Here is a 16,794-nt window from a genome sequence, read left to right as displayed (position 1 = left end):
CTGTCTGTCAGTATAAATTTTGTGTCGTGTGTTTATTATGGGCAGCCAGTCACATGGGTTGGGACATGTAGAAGCAAATGAGTATACCATATAGGTGATTTTTCTTTTTAGTCGACTGCTAACTTCGCTCTTAAGACCGTGATTAGCTTTGCTAGTTTGCTATTATATTGTTATTGGACTGCTTAGTTATATCGCTAGTTTTAGATTCATTAGTTTTTTATTGCTACAAGATCATTTGACTTTGCTGGTTTCTTACTAAAGAATCGAACGTACTCCATTGAACTTCAGAACTTTGTATTTAAAGTTCATTATACTGTGCCAACCCTGTGCTTAGTCTCACACTGGTTTGGCTTCGTTTTCAGGTAACTGCTACCATGGTTATTTTAAGGGAATCCTTTCAGTTCCATGCCAAGGCTGCCCTAGATTTACCAATTGATGTTGCCAGGTTTTGAGGACCTGAATTAAAGGGAAAGGCTGAATAGCTTAGGACTTTATTTCCCTGGAGCGTTGCAGAATGGGGGTATAGATAGGTTAAGTGCAAGCAGGCATTTTCCACTGAGGTTGGGTGCGACTAGGACTTGTGTACTTGGATTTTCAGAAATCCTTTGACAAGGTGCCACACATGAGGCTTCTTAACAAGCTATCTTTCTTTAGGCATCCATTAGTCTCGTGAGACCATGGATTTGTGCCTTGGAAGGTTTCCAGGGTCTGGGCAGGGTTGTATGGGAGACCGGCAGTTGCCCAAGCTGCCAGTCTTCCCCTCTCCACGCCACCGATGTTGTCCAAGGGAAGGGCACTAGGGCCCAAGCAGCTTGGCACTGGTATATACAGCTTGTTACACCTGTGCCAAGCTGTATAACAAGCTATGAGCCCATGGTATTACAGGAAAGATTCTTGCATGGATAAAGCAGTGGCTGATTGGTAGGAAACAAAGAGTGGGAAGAAAAGGAGTCTTTCCAGATTGGCTGCCAGTGACTAGTACTGGCCCACAGGGGTCTGCATTGGGATTGATTCTTTTTACGTTGAATGTCAGTGATTTGGATGACGGAATAGATGACTTTGCTGCAAAGTTTGCAGATTATATGAAGATAGGTGGAGGGGCAGGTAGTTTGAAGAAAAGGGCTACAGAAGGACTTAGATTAGGAGAATGGGCAAAGAAATGGCAGATGGAATACAGTGTTGGGAAGTGTATGGTCATGCATTTTGGTAGAAGAATTGAAAGGGCTGACTATATTCTAAATGGAGTGAAAATACAAAACTCTTGAGGTGGAAAGGGACTTGAGTCCTCGTGTAGGATTCCCTAAAGGTTAATTTGCCATTTGAGGCTATGCTATGGAAGGCAAATGCAATATTAGCATTCATTTTAAGAGGATTAGAATATAAAAGCAAGGATGTAACATTGAGACTTTATAAAGCACTTCACTTAGAGTATTGTTGGCAATTTTGGGCTCCTTATCTTGGAAACGATGTGATGAAACTGGAGAAGGCTCAAAGGAGGTTCAGAAAAATGATTCCAGGACTGAAAGACTTGTCATATGAAGAGCATTTAATGGCTCTGGGCCTGTATTTGCTAGAATTCAGAAGAACAAGGGGTGACCTCATTGAAACCTATCAAATGGTGAAAAGCCTTGATAGAGTGATTGTGGAGGGGATGTTTCCGATGGTGGGAGAGTCTTAGACCAGAGGACAGAGTCTCAGAATAGAGGAGCTTCCTTTTAGAATGGAAATGAGGAATTTCTTTAGCCAGAAGGTGGTGAATCTGTGGAATTCTTTGTCACATACAGCTGTGGACGCTAAGTCTTTATATTGAAGGCAGAGATTGATAAATTCTTGATTGGTTGGGGCATGAAGGGTTACAAGGAGAAGGCAGGAGTTTGGGGCTAAGAGAAAAATTGGATCACCCATGATGAAATGGCAGAGCAGACTAAATGGGCCAAATGCTCCTATATCTTATAGTCTTATGCTCTTATGGTCAGAGTTGTTAGCCCTGAGCTGAACTACAAACCTGGAAGACCAGTGGACCACTCTTAGCCTAACCTCTGCCTTTTGACCTATTTGGCATGGGTGATCCTACCATAAAGCCCTGAGTCTCAGTCTGGGTCACTGAGACAAGCAAGCCTCCAAACCCTATGACAGCCCCTTCCAGCCCAATGAGACCATGCAAACCAATTAACTCACCAACCTGTACTCTTTGGAATGTGGGAGGAAACGGGACCAAACGATCGCGGTCGTGTGCAGATTCCTTATCGATAGTGGTGGAACAGCGACCTGCCTAGGTCACTGGTGCTTTAATACTGTTACACTATTAAATGTAACTGTTACTACAAATGTAACTTTGGATTGATGTAAAGCTCTGCTGGGAATTGAACCCAGAAACTCCTGTTTACTAGACAGGCACTTTAACCATCTAAACCACAGAGCCACAATTGCAGAAAATAAATCTGAGGTTAACTAAAAACAGAGTCAGGTTTGGTATCACCAGCATGTCGTGAAATTTTATAAACATGAGAAATTCTGCTGGAAATCTAAAGCAGCACTTTTCAAGACTCAGGTCCTGAAGAAGGGTCTCAGCCCAAACCATTGACTGTTTATTTCTTTCCATAGATGCTGCCTGACCTGCTGAGTTCCTCCAGCATTTTGCATATGTGTATTTCTATGTAGTGAGGTAGTGTTCATGGGTTCATTGTCCATTCCGAAATCTGATGGCGGAGGGGAAGAAGCTCTCAGATATCTTACTGAATAGTGTAGCAGGAACAAATGTCCAAATTAAACACTCCTGGTAAATTGGTAAATCAGTTTATTATTGTCACATGTACCAAGGCACAGTGGCAAATTTATTTTGCATACCACCATCCTTGCAGATCAAATATTACATCAGTACTCTGAGGTAGAATGAGGTACAACAATATTGTGTAACAGATACAGAGAAGGAATAAGGTGTAAGGCCGTAAGGAAGGAGATTGTGAGGTCAAGAGTCCATCTAATTGTACTAGGGGACCATTCGCCAGTCTTATAACAGCTGTCCTTGAGCAGACATGAGCTGATGATTCATTGTGTCTTGCACTAGAGACCATGTACTTTTCACTCTTACATTTGCATTATAATACATGATTATATATCTCTCAACTGTTCAATTCCTTTAACTCTGATGCGGAGAGGTGGATAACGGTTTATCATCTGGCTTGCTCAGGCTATTGTATCTTCTTCCTTGTGGGGGTGGGGGAAGAAGAGGGAATGTCCAATGTGGGGAGTGTCTGATTATACTGGCTGCTTTACCAAGGCGGGTGTCCGTGGCGGGTTGGTTGATTTCCTTGATGTGCCGAGCCACGTCCACAACGCTGTGCTGTTCCTTGCAGACTCGGCTGAGCAGTCACCCTACCAAGCCGTGATGCCTCCAGACAGGAGGCTTTTTATGGTGCACCTGTAAAATTTAGTGAGTTTCAACGGAAGTATGCCAATTTTCTTCAGCCTCCTGAGGGAGTAGACATGCTGGTGAGCTTTCTGCCTCCTTTTCTTGCAAATCTCAAAATATTTCTTTCTCCTAAAAATTATTAAGTTGATTGCTTGGTTAGAGTTAAACTAAGAAATATTTTCAGTGGCAGATAATTATTACCTTTCCGTTAACATTCCCAGAAGAGTATTTCACTGAAGTTAATAGCTGCAATTTACTCATGATTAATATGCTCCTACTCTGTTATTCCAGAAAACATTTCAAAAGAGGATGGTACCACAATTATTTGGGTAGAAATTTCAATCGGGGGAGGCAATAGCAAGTAAATTTATAAAGTGAGTGTGGTAGCAGCAGGAGTCAATGAGTCGTGTGGGCAGAAGGGAAGATTGTTCACAGCTAGTCCAACAAAATACTCTCAAAGATGTAGCACTTCATGTTGCTCCTGCTATATTTAAGATTATTTTATGTACTTTCTGTCTTTCGTACAAGAGGTCTCTGTACTTCACTCACCTCAACTCTGAATTGATTCCTCAACCTACAGACTCAATGACACTACAACTCATGTTCTCGGTATTATTTATTTATTTGTTTGTTTGTTTATTTTATTTGCAGTTTGTCTTTTTGTATGTTGCTTGCTTGTCAGTCTTTGTGTGTAGTTTTTCATTGGTTCTTTGTTCTACTGTAAATGCCTGCAAAAAAAAAAGAATTGCCAGGTAGTATATGGTGAAAAATGGCTACTTTAATAACAAACTTACTTTGAATTTTGAACATTTGATCTTCCTATCATTACTGAATGCTCAGGTGTGACAGGGCCACATTGCTTCCTTGTATTAGCTACGCCAGATTCAGAATCAGATTTAATATCATCGGCATAAGTCATGAAATTTGTTAACTTGGCAGCAGCAGTACAATGCAATACATAATAGTAGAAAAAACTGTGAATTTCTGTAAATATATATAATTTTAATAGTTAAATAAGTAGTGCAAAAATAGAAATAAAAAAAGGTAGTGAGATAGTGTTCGTAGGTTCAGTGTCCATTCAGAAATTGGATGGTGGGGGGAAGAAGCTGTTCCTGAATCATTTGAGTTTGTGCCAAAGGCTTCTGTACTTCCTCCTTGATGGTAGCAGTGAGAACAAGACATGATCCTTAATGATGGATGCCACCTTTCTGAGGCATCGCTCCTGGATACTACGGAGGCTAGTGCCCATGATGGGAGCTGACTAATTCTACAGCTCGCTGCAGCTTATTCCGATCCTGTGCAGCAGCACTCCCTCCATGCCAGATTGTGATGTAGCCAGCTAGAATGCTGTCCATGGTACATCTGTAGAAATTCGCAATTGTTTTAGGTGATGTACCAAATCTCCTCAAACTCCTAATGAAGTGTAGCTGCTGTCTTGCCTTCTTTATAGCTGCATCAAAATATTGAGACCAGGTTCAGTCCTCAGAGATATTAACACCCAGGAACTTGAAATTCCTCCATCTCTCCATTTTGGATCCCTCTATGAGGACTGGTATGTATTCCTTCATCTTGCCCTTTCTGAAGTCCACAGTCTGTTCTTCGGTCTTACTGACTTTGAGTGCAAGGTTGTCGCTGCAACACCACTCAACTAACTGGTATATCTTACTCTTGTACGCTCTCTCATCATCATCTAAGATTCTGCCGACAAAGGCTGTACTGTCAACAGATTTGTAGATGGCACCTAGCCTCACATTCATGGGTGTAGAGAGAGTAGAGCAGTGGGCTAAGCACACATCCCTGTGGTGCACCACTGTTGATTAACAGTGACGTGGAGATGTTGTTTCCAAACTGCACAGATTGTGGTTTTCCAGTTAGGAAGACAAGGATCCAGTTGCAGAGGAAGGTACAGAGGCCCAGGTTCTGGAGTTTTTTGATCAGAACTGTAGGAATGATGGTGTTAAACGCTGAACTGTAGTCAATGAACACCATCCTGACATAGGTATTTGCATTGTCCCCGTGAACCAAGGCCACATGGAGAGCCAATGAGATTGCGTCTGCTGTAAACCTATTGTGAGGATAGGCAAGTGGCAGTGGGTCCAGGTCTTTACTGAGAAAGGAGTTGATTCCAGCCAGAATTAACCTCTCAAAGCACTTCATCACTGTAGATGTGAGTGCTACTGGACGATAGTCATTGCTCTTGGGCACTGGTATAATTGTTCCCCTTTTGAAGCAGGTGGGAATTTCTGACGAGAAGTGAGAGATTGAAAATATCTTTGAACGCCCTTACCGGTTATTTGGTAGAGGTTTTCTGAACCTTACCAGGTATTAACCCAGTTGAAAGATAGCTTGACATCAGCCTCCACTGTCTTATGGAGAACCACTGCACCAGCAACTGGAGTCAGTTCGAGTTCCATCGATTTTAAGTAGTGATAGATTTTTTTAATAACATTAAAATGATGTTGTTAACTGTATAGACCTTAGATGTAAATGTGGTTCTCTGCAGTAGCAGCCTGAAACAGGAGTATTTGATGGTTTCTGTCAGAGCTGCCCGCATAGTCGCCTTCTTGGTGGGTGGGGGGGGGTGCTTGCAGTGATAACCAGCCCTGACTTGGTGGGGGGGGGGGGGGGGCGGGGTGGTGCTTGCAGTGATAACCTGGTGCCTTTACCAGGCCAGCTCACAACACTGGTTAGATCGCTTCCAACACCCAAGACTGGTAGGTGAGAGCTGTTTTTAATCAGTGAATTACAAGCAACTTTAAATAATCCATTGGAATTGGTTATCAGCAGGATGACTCTTGGCTGCTCAACACACTAGATTGTTGAGAGATTGAGGGGACTTAGACCATAAAACATGGGAACAGAATTAGGTGATTTGGTTTGCTCTGTCACTTATAAGTTGTGGCTTGTAAGCTATTTGGTCAACTTGTTGATTTTTACAGCTTATTCTGAACAATCAGAAACAATGAAGCACACATCCCTGAGGCGCATCTATGTTGATTGTCAGAGAAGAGGAGATGTTATTACCAATCCTTAAGGTCTGTGGTCTCCCATTTAAGGAAATCCAAAATCTAGGTTGCAGATCTCTGAGGATATTTCACAAGCTGAAGTTAGGTTTTATGTATGAAAATCATCAGCAATAGTAGCCCACCATAATTGAATCTTCTTATCTAATGTACTTACTTGGGTCCTTAGCTCCTAAATGGAGCATAGGCCATTGATGACCTCCTGTCTCCATCGTCCTCTGAACTCGATAGTATAGATAGGGTTCATCAATGTTTCTGTAACCCATTGTATCTCCACTGTACAGGAGATTCGCCTACGCAGCTTCACCAGAACCCTGTTGGCTGGCCTTGACCATTTCCACCTCCCAGAACAGGGACGTAGGGTTGGACTTTGACAGACATATCTAACGTCAGGTTCTTATTATAGTCCACTTCAAAAAAAAAAGTTCAAATATTTAAGATTTTTATTTCTTATTCCACTGTGCATTGATTCTTTTTTTTGGCATTGGATTGTCAATTTGAATGACTAGGAGCCTGTAATCGCAGATTCAATCCCTGATGTCTGGTGAGTGAGCAAATATTAGTGTCTGAAGTGAGAAAACCGTAAGGCCAATACCTGTTCTAGCCACACAGAGGCAGATGTGAGTTAATTATTCATTGTGTTTTGCACTGGAGACCATGGACTGTGGGGGCTCTTGTACGTGCACTGTAAGAGTAACGCATATCCCTCCTGATTTCTCAATACTTTTGATGCTGCAAGGTGATTAGTTGCCTTTGCTGTTGCTGTTTTGTAATCTAGATTGTTCCCGTCAATAATTCACTGAATCCTTTGCCCTGTTTGTGTTTTTATTTTGAACAGTATATGCCCTGTGGACCTGTCCGGAAATGCTGGTTTCATTCACAACATGGCCCGCGGTTTTACCAAAGCTTGTCGGAGGAGCAGGTGAGACACAAGTTACCATGTATAAAGGCTAGTTTAAAGTCATCTTAGCCTTCATTATAGGTCACATCTTGCAGAAGAAAGTGTTTTCTTATTATAGTTAATGGAGTGATTATTTAAGTACTAAAACAGGTGTTCCCCACCTGGGGTCCATAGCATTTAAAAAAAAAGGTGGGAACTCCTTTATTAAAGGATGTTTGATGGTCAGCAGAGACACCATAGCCCAAGGGCCTGTTTCCTAGCTGTACCTCTCTGAGTGTGATGCAGATAAATAACAACTTAATTATTATATATTGTTCTGGTTGCCCACTATAGGAGGAGTGTTGAGGCTTTGGAGAGGGTGTAGAAGAGGATGATGCCTGGATTAGAGAGCATGCACTACCAAAGGAGGCTGGACAAACTTGGGTTGTTTACTCTGGAGTGTCAGAGGCTGAGGGGAGATCTGTTAACAAGATGAAGAGAGGCATAGATGGAGTAAACAGGGAGTATCTGTTTCCCAGGGTAGAAATGTCTAATACCAGAGGGCATGCATTGAAGGTGAGAGGGAGTGGGTTCAAGAGGATGTGAGGGGTAAGTTTTTTGCTGAGAGTGTTGGATGCTGGAATGTGCTGCCTGGTATGGTGGTGGAGCCAAATACATAAGAGGCTTTTAAGAGACGTTTAGATAGATACATGATGTAAGGAAGATGGAGGGATATGGATATAGTGTTTGGGTGTTTTTGCTTTTTTTTTAGCTAATTGAGCACAACATTGTGGGCTGAATGGCCTGTCCCTGTGCCGTATTGTTCTAAATTCCATGTTCTAGGAAAGTAACTCAATACCCTCCTTTGCATTTCAATGTTTGTAACTTTTCTAACTGCTTCCTTTCTGGAGCACATCCTTCACCTTTGCAACAATATCCTGGACGTGCTTAAAATGCTCAGCAGGTGAGGCAAGATCTAACATTTCAGGTGAATTACCTGTTAGCATGTTGAAACGTCACCCCACTTCCTTGTTCCGTAGATGCTGGCTGATCTACTGAGTACTCACTCTGGCATTCCCTTCTGCAAGCTGCCTTCTAGTGTTACTCCACTACCCTTGATTTCCCAGTGACTGTTCATGGGGCATGTTCTTGCTACGCTTCCTAAGGTGTCCCATTGGGACTTTATGCTTTGAGAGAAAAAAATTTGAAAAAAATACCAAAACCACGGGAAGCAGCCTATCCTTAGTTTCCCGAGGACACAGCAAACCACTGGCTGTTTTTAAGTTCTTGTTAAAATTATTGCTGTGGTTGAAGAAGGTGTTGCGTCTTGAAAGGCAATTAGAGATGGGTGACATAAAGGCTGGCCTTCAGCGTTCAGGGCACGGAATACAAGAGCAGGAAGGTTATACTTCATCTTTATAATACATAGGTTAGACCTCAGCTAGATTTCTGCTCACAGTTCTGATCAGCACACGAGTGGAAAGGTTACTATTTACTGAAAAAGGATCAAGTGCTTGCCCAGCATATATGATGAATAAACTCTTCTCGGTCTTCCAGTCGGGTACAGGTATCAATTTTAACTGATGTTGCAATGACAAACTCTGCCATCTTCATCAGGGATGATGCCTGGGCATTTCTAGTCTGGTGGTATCTATACCTCTGTAGTCCGTCCCTCCTGATTGGTAGACTGCCTGGTTAAGGAAGCCATTGCAATAAAACCAGAAGAAAAGAATTTTAAGAAAGATGGATGTCTCGCTCTGAGTAAGAACTGGAGTTTGATTGTAAATAAGGTGGGATAACGGAAGTCTTGTTTGGATGAGGACTAACCGATATTCAGTGCGAGTGTGAACGGTTTTTGTCCTTTTATCTAAAGGTTAAGGTGGCATTGGAGGTGGTCCAAAGGAAATATGCCAAGGCTAATTCCAGGCATGAAAGTGTTGTCCAATCAAGAGAGTCTAGACAGTTTGGGTCTTACAGAATAAGGGGCTCTCAGATCTCTGGAATTCTGTGTCATTGAGGGTGGTGCACACCAGATTATTAGATAGATTTGAGGTGGAAATGGATAAAAACAGGGGATTCTGTTTAATTGGGCCATTGATTAATCAGAGAAGCCACTTATTTGGGACAGCTCTTGAAAAGAACAAAAATTAAGCAAGAAAAGAATACATCCTGGGTGGTGGGATAGTACACAAGTGTAAAGGAGAACGAAGTAATTGCTACTCCGGATCTGATCCAGCACAAAATAACTAAAGAAGATAAAGAAAACAGTAATAATAAAAGAACACAATAAATATAAATACATAAGATAGCTTATATATGTAAATTAATTGCTTGTCCCTAGGCTGTTCACAAGGTGACTGACAGGAAGTAGTAAAGTAGTGGTGGAGTTGGTGGGTGGAGGTTTTGATCTACTTGGGGAAAGTAATTGTTTTTGAGTTTGGTGGTCCTGCTGTGGAACTATAGGGCTTCTTCCCTGATGGATGATCAACAGTCAAGAGCAAGGTGGGTGGGATCTTTCATGATGTTACTGGCATTCTAGTTGTTTAAGAAGTGCTTTATTGTATATATATTTTCAGAAGAAGGCTATTATTAAATTAAAATCCACCATCTATGCTTTTTAAAGCTCTTGGGTGGTTGCCTTCCAAACTTGGAGGACATTCATCGGTAAAGCTCAGATTTAGCGTTGCCAGCACCTTTCTCCTGACGATTCAGTGAAACTGCTTGTGACTTCAAATGAAGTGTGACTCCGATTCAATGCAATTCAAGTTTAATTGTCATTCAGCCATACATGAATATATATGAATACAGCCAAAAGAGACAGTGTTACTCTGGGACCGAGGTGCAAAACAAGATAGCAATCACATGTAAGATATCAGTGAACTACAGCCAAAAAAATTATTCCATACCCTGAGTACAAGGATGCTGCAGAAATCTGCAGTCTGTCCACAATACAGCTTGCTTTCTGCTGAGCGTACACTGAGGGGGCAGCTCTGACCCTAGCCTGACCCCTCTCTCCTGGCGGCTGTAAACAGGCAACACTGCAGTTTGAAGCCGAGTTTAATTGAGAGTAAATCCATAGCAGTTTCTGCTTCAAAGTGTAAAACAACTCAAACATTTGGAGTCATCATGTGGTTATTACTTTTTTTGTATTTGCACAGTTAGTGTCTTTTGCACACTGCTTGACTGCCCAAGTTGGTGTGGTCTTCCATTGATTCTTTTATCTCAGGATTGACTATGGTGACATATATATACTTTGATAATAAATTTACTTTGAACTTTGAATCTAATTGACTTTGTTGATGTTGTTACAGATCTGATGTTGCCTGGAGTGATTTTGCCCCCTGCTGGTCTCCCAGAGGTATTACAGGGAGACCTTTGTGTCATTACCCTTGTTGACAACAGGTATAGTCCCTTCGTCAAGACTGGAAAGTAAGGGGGAATAAGAAGTTGTGGGGGATGGAAGGAAGGAATACAAGCTGACAAGTGATAGGTGAAACCAGTGAGGGGAAAGGTGGGTGGGTATGGGATGGGGGGGGGGATAAAGTTAGAAGCTAAGAGGGGATAGATAGAAGAGGTCAAGATCTGAAGAAGAATGAATCTGATAGGAGAGTGCAGTGGACCATAGGAGAAAGGGAAGGAGGAGGGAACCAGAGGGAGGTGAGGGAGAACTAGAAAAGGGAATGGAAAAAGAGAGAAGGGGAAGTTGGTGGGAAATTACCAGGTTAGAGAAATTATCAAGTTAGAGGCTACCCAGAAGACAGATAAGGTTTTACTCCTCCAACCTGAGAGTCGCCTCATCGTGGCAATAGAGGAGGCCATGGACTGACATGTCGGAATGGGAAGTAGAATTGAAGTAAGCAGGTTAAGCAGCATTTGTGGGAGGAAAGGAATTACTGCCTTGTGGGGTTAAGACCTCTCCAGCTGACCGACACTGAGTTCCTCCAGCAGCTTGCTGCTCCAGATTCCAGCATCCACAGTCTTGTTCCTTCAGTTTAGTTTAATTGGATTTGCTCAAATATTTTACAGAGCTCCAGTGGCAATAGGCTTGGCCAATATGTCAACAGCAGAGATGCTTGAAGCTGGTATGAAAGGAAAAGGCATTACCACTCTCCACACGTACCTGGACCAACTTTGGTACGAAAACTAAGTGCTCGGTTTCTATATGTTATACAAGACTCATTTGAAAATGCAGAAAAATATTTGACACATTTAAGATTTTCTGTTAACAACCTTGTATTTGTGTAGTTACTGTATTTGGTTATATACCACAGGTGCACTGTAGCTTAATTGGCAATGTTGACTTAATAAAAGGAGTTAAAGAGAGACTGGATCAAAAATAGTGGAGGATTATTTTCTCCTGAAGGAGCAAGTGCCCAAATCACAGATCACAGAATACTAGAGGAACTCAGCAGATCAGGCAGCATCTATGGAGAGGGACAAACAGTCGACGTTTCAGGCCGAGACTCTGCATCAGTCTCCTGCACCTGAGGGCTTCACCATTCACCGCAAAGACAAAACAGTTGGGTCTTTTAAAGGTAGAGGAGGTGGAGTATTCTGAATGATTAACTCATTGGGGCACACAAACCTGGCAGTTCTGTCTCAATCCTGATCACCTAGCAGACAAGTGTCCATTTTATCTGCAGATGGAGCTTTATGCCATTATCCTGGCAACAAATTTCACGACATATGCCAGTGATATCAAACGTGACTCTGATTCTGATCAGTCCTGAAACGTCAACTGTTTATTCCCCTCCATAGATGCTGTCTGACCTGCTGAGTTCCTCCAGCATTTTGTAAGTGTTACACTGGCTTTCCAGCATCTGCAGAATCTTTTGTTTGTTACAAGGATCATGGTGTTAGCCTTGGGGTCAGGCCTGGTGTAAACTTTCTACATTTGGTACTTCTTATTCGTGAGCATATCAGTGCTCAGTTGTTGAGTGTATTCAAGACTAGTTTGCAAGGTTTTAGTGCATTAAGTAGGCAGAGAGGTAGAAAGTGACATGAGAACAACATCTGAGTCTTCTAAGGAATTATAGAATTAAAATTTTATCATTTCAAGTAGTGTGTAGTTCGTATCACCATTGATCGATAAATACACTCAGTGGCCACTTTATTAAGTCCAGGAATGAAACCTGGTGTGGACTTCTGGTGTTGTAACCCATCCACTTTAAGATTCAACATGTGTGTTCAGGAATTCTCTTCTGCACACCACTTTTGTAAAACGTGGTTATTTGAGTTACTGTCAACCTTCCTGTCAGCTTGAATCAGTCTGGCCATTCTCCTTTGATCTCTCTTATTAACAAGGTATTAGACTCAGACTTGTCAAATTTAATATTCTTGTTTAAATCATAGACTTCACTCTGCTGATTTTGCGAATCTCCTCCAACCAGAATACATTCATCAGATTTCTGAATGGACAATGAACCAACTCATGAACATGACCTCACTATTTTTGCACTACTTATTTAATTTATCTTTTCCATATATTTCTTATTATAATTTATAGTGCTGTTTATTTATTGCTTGTACTGCTGCTGCAAAACAACAAATTTCATAACATGCGCTTAGGGCCACTTTATTTATGTACCCCATGTATGTTCGTGGTCTTCTACACATAGTTATTTGAGTTACTTTCACTTTCCTGTCAACTAGAACCAGTCTGGCCCATTCTCTTCTGACCTCTCCCATTAACAAGGCAGTTTTGTCCTCAGATCTGCCACCCAATGGGTGGTTTTGTTTCTTTTTGCACCATTTCTGTGAATTCTAGAGACCATTGTGCTAGAAAATCCCAGATCAGCAGTTTCTGAGATACTCGAACCACCCCATCTGACCAACTATTATCCCACAATCAAAGTCACTTAGATCACATTTCTTCCCCATTCTGATGTTTGTTCTAAACAACAACTGAACCTCTTGACCACGTCTGCATGCTTTTATGCACTGAGTTGCTGCCACATGATTGGGCGATTAGATATTTGCATGAATGTGCAGGTGTACCTAATGAAGTAGCCACTGAGTGTAAGTATTGACTTTGTCTGCACTCTCTATAATAAATACCTTTACAACCATATTAACTTCTGATTAGAATGATGACCTGCTGTTGACTATTTTTCAGGTGTCGCCTTTTATGATTGAACATAGAACGTTACAACACAATCCTCCAGCCCACAATGTTGTGCTGAAACAAACTACTAATCAAAAGGCCACCTAAATTAATCCCTTCTGCCTACACAATGTCCATATCCTTTCATTTCCTCACATTTTAATCCACTCCAAGATTAATCTAACCCTTCCCTCCCACATAGCTCTCCATTTTCCTATCATCCCTGAGTTTTTTAAATGTCCCTAATGTAAAGTCCTCTACCACTGTCCCATGCACCTACAGCTCTGTGTGTGTAAAACAAAAACCTACCTCTGACATTGTGCTATAGAAGAAAATCAATTTATGTGGGCATAGTGTAGACATGGTACTTGCATGGAGACTTCTTGACATGCATCTGTGCTGATTATATAGGATGGCCAAGCCAAGGGTGATAGCTTACATCTTCCTCTACTGGTGGCCATGGGAACTGTAGAGGAAGGATATCCATTTGCACCTTGGAAAAGTGGATAAATGGAGGCATTATTTTTAGTTGTGTGGAGGAAGGTATAAGAAGGAATGTCAGGGGTAGTTTATTTTATTTAAATAGTGTGTGCAACGCCAGCCAGGGTTGGTGGTAGGGGCAGATACTGAAGGGGAATTCAGGAGACTCTCAGATCGGCACTTAGACGAGAGAGGAATGTGAAAGGAAGCCTCTCAAAGTCCAACCCTATGTCTCTGTCACGAGAGGTAGAAACGGGTAAGGCCAGCCAACGGCTTTAGTGAAGCTGCATAGGCCAATTCGCTGTATGGTGGATGCATTGGATTGGTGAAGCGTTGATGAACTCCTATCATACCATTGACCAGAGGGTAATGGAGACCGGAGGTCATTGATGGCCGATGCTTCACTAAGGAGCTAAGGGCCCCATTAAGTAAGGAAATCTGAAGAGTTAGATTGATCTTAGAGTAGGTTAAAATGTGGGCTGAGGATCCTGTACAGTGCTATAATGTTCTACCACGTTGTGGGATCTGTGAAATAGAGGCCTGCCTCTCATGTGATTAGAGGACATAGTTTGGAAAGGGAGGAAATAGTCAATAAAAGAATCAAACAATAAAAAAAAATTTTCCCCTCGTTTTAGGGCATTTGGAGAAAAGACACATCCACCTGTTATTGCGGCCGAGCATAATTACTCTGAGGAGACTGGAGATCAAGAGGAGGAAAAGGAGGAGGTGGAGGAAGAGGTAGATGTTGAAGCTGTTGGTGTTGAGAATGTGGCTGCAGAGGGAGATGTACCAGACCTCAACACTCTCAGTTTGAATGTGGAAGCGGAACCTGAGCCTGTAGCTTCCCCAACAGAGCAAGACAGCGACTCTGAGCTTGAAGCCTTGGAGAACGTTCATTTAACAGAAACATCAAAAGATGCTGACAGTCAGCAGGACGCTGCAGAAATCGTCAGGACCACACAGGGTATGAAGGGATTAACATTAGAAGAAGCAATTTCCCGGGGATCACTGCCTCATTTCATTAAGAAGTGATGGAAAGCTGTTTCCGGCGAGGTTTTAGTAGACAGTAGCAACCTTGTCCCTGAAATATCAGTTAAAAATACCAGAATTAAGCACAACCAGATTCTTACATGCAAACTTGTTAGAAATGTTGAATCATTTGAGTTTCACAAAAATTTTGATAAAATAAGGAAATTTGGAGGAATTTGGCTGTAATTTATCGACTACCCTTACATTATGCCACAGCAGTGAAGTGATCAGTGCAGCGCTCTTACAGTTCGAGGTGTTCTGGAGTTTGGAGTTCAATTCTAATGCCGTCTGTACGGCTTTTTTTATTTCTGTTTTTGCACTACTTATTTAAATTTAACTATTTAACATAGATAACATGTATTTACTGTAACTCAGTTTTTTTCCTACATTCATTATGAATTGCATTGGACTGCTGCAAAGTTAACAGATTTCAAGACATATGCCAGTGGATATCAAGTCAAGTCAACTTTTATTGTCATTTCGACCATAACTGCTGGTACAGTGCATAGTAAAAATGAGACAACATTTTTCAGGACCATAGTGTTACATGACACAGTACAAAAACTAGACTGAACTACGTAATAAAAAAAACACAGAGAAAGCTATACTAGACTACAGACCTACACTGGACTGCATAAAGTGCACAAAAACAGTGCAGGCATTACATTAAAATATTAATTCTGATTCTTGAGAATGTATATTCTCCCCAAGACTTCATGGGTTTCCTCCCACAGTCCACAAAGATGTTCCGGTTAGTGGGTTAATTGGTCATTGGAAATTTTCCTATGATCGAAGCTAAGGTTAAATCAGTGGCTTGCTGAGGGTTGCCTGAAGGGCCTGTTCCTTTCTTTATCTCTAAATAAAATAAAATCAAAATCAGCAGATTAACTGAGAAAAGCAAGCAACTGACAAAGCACTAGGTGTATATTGGAAGGTTCACTGGCCCGCTAATTTGAATTAAATGGTGGTGATGTAATTTTAGTTGTACAACAAGCCCAGCAAATCCAAAGCTTTAGCACGTGTGAATGTCTCAGAGATATACCACACAGAACACGGCCCCTGGAGCCACTGAGATTAAAGATGATCGTAATTTGTCACTTGTACATTGGAGCATCAAAGCATACATTGAAATTCATCACTTACGTCAACGACCATTGCAGTGCGAAGATATGCTGAGGGCAGCCTGCAAGTGTTGCCATGCTTCAAGTGCCCACAGTGTTCCAGTGCCCACAACTCACAACCTGCGGACCTTTGGACTGTGGGAGAAAACCCGAGCACCCGGCGGAAACCCACATGGTCATGGGGCAAATGCACTAACTCCTTTCAGATAGCGGTGGAAATTGAACCCGTAAGCGTTACACTAACAGCTATGTTACTTTACTCTGACCATCTACCACTTACCTTAATTCCATATTTTTGTTCTTCCCAGGTTTACTATTCCGTCCCCTACCACCCCCCCCCCCCCATGTTCTATCCCTGCCCCTAAGCAGGGACAATTTTCTGAGGCCATTTAACCTACTAACCCATTCTTCTTGGGAGGTGGGAGGGAACCTGGGCACCAGAGGGAAATCTGAGCAGTTACTGGAGGATATCCAAAATCCTCTCGGCTACATCGACGGTCAGGATTGAATCAACTTTGTTGGCACTTTGAGGCTCCACTAACTGCAACACTCTCACAACCCCAGCTCATGGCGCAGTACAGTAGCGTAGTGGTTAGCACAACACTTTACAGTGCAGGTGATCCGGCTTCAATTCCCATCATTGCCTGTAAGGAATTTGAACATTCTCCCTGTGACCATGTGGATTTTCTCTGGGGGGAGCTCCGGTTTCCTCCCACAGTCCAAATATGTACTGGTTGGTAGGTTAA

At 42.0% G+C, this 16,794-nt stretch overlaps 1 protein-coding gene and 1 non-coding gene across 3 annotated transcripts in view; one reads left to right on the top strand and one right to left on the bottom strand.

Annotated features, from left to right (window-relative positions):
• The window catches only part of eif2d (eukaryotic translation initiation factor 2D), a 53,448-nt gene that overhangs the window by 7,545 nt on the left and 29,109 nt on the right, over nucleotides 1-16,794 (top strand). The window contains exons 1-5 of one of the 2 annotated variants that reach the window (XM_073030868.1): nucleotides 6,428-6,447; nucleotides 7,274-7,357; nucleotides 10,627-10,717; nucleotides 11,342-11,449; nucleotides 14,534-14,862. In XM_073030868.1, coding sequence (XP_072886969.1) covers nucleotides 7,300-7,357; nucleotides 10,627-10,717; nucleotides 11,342-11,449; nucleotides 14,534-14,862 — 586 coding nt within the window. In that variant the 5' untranslated portion in view covers nucleotides 6,428-6,447; nucleotides 7,274-7,299. Of the gene's footprint in view, nucleotides 1-6,427; nucleotides 6,448-7,273; nucleotides 7,358-10,626; nucleotides 10,718-11,341; nucleotides 11,450-14,533; nucleotides 14,863-16,794 lie in introns of those variants that run through there. The other variant, XM_073030867.1, reaches the window with a different exon arrangement.
• On the bottom strand, nucleotides 2,349-2,422 carry trnat-agu (transfer RNA threonine (anticodon AGU)). The gene has a single exon. It is a non-coding gene; the product is annotated as a tRNA-Thr (tRNA).

The sequence above is a fragment of the Hemitrygon akajei genome, chromosome 27 (assembly GCF_048418815.1).
Source record: "Hemitrygon akajei chromosome 27, sHemAka1.3, whole genome shotgun sequence".
In the NCBI taxonomy this organism is placed as follows: Eukaryota; Metazoa; Chordata; class Chondrichthyes; order Myliobatiformes; family Dasyatidae; genus Hemitrygon; species Hemitrygon akajei.
Note: the sequence above shows the minus strand (reverse complement) of the source record. Positions and strands in the feature narration are given on the sequence as shown.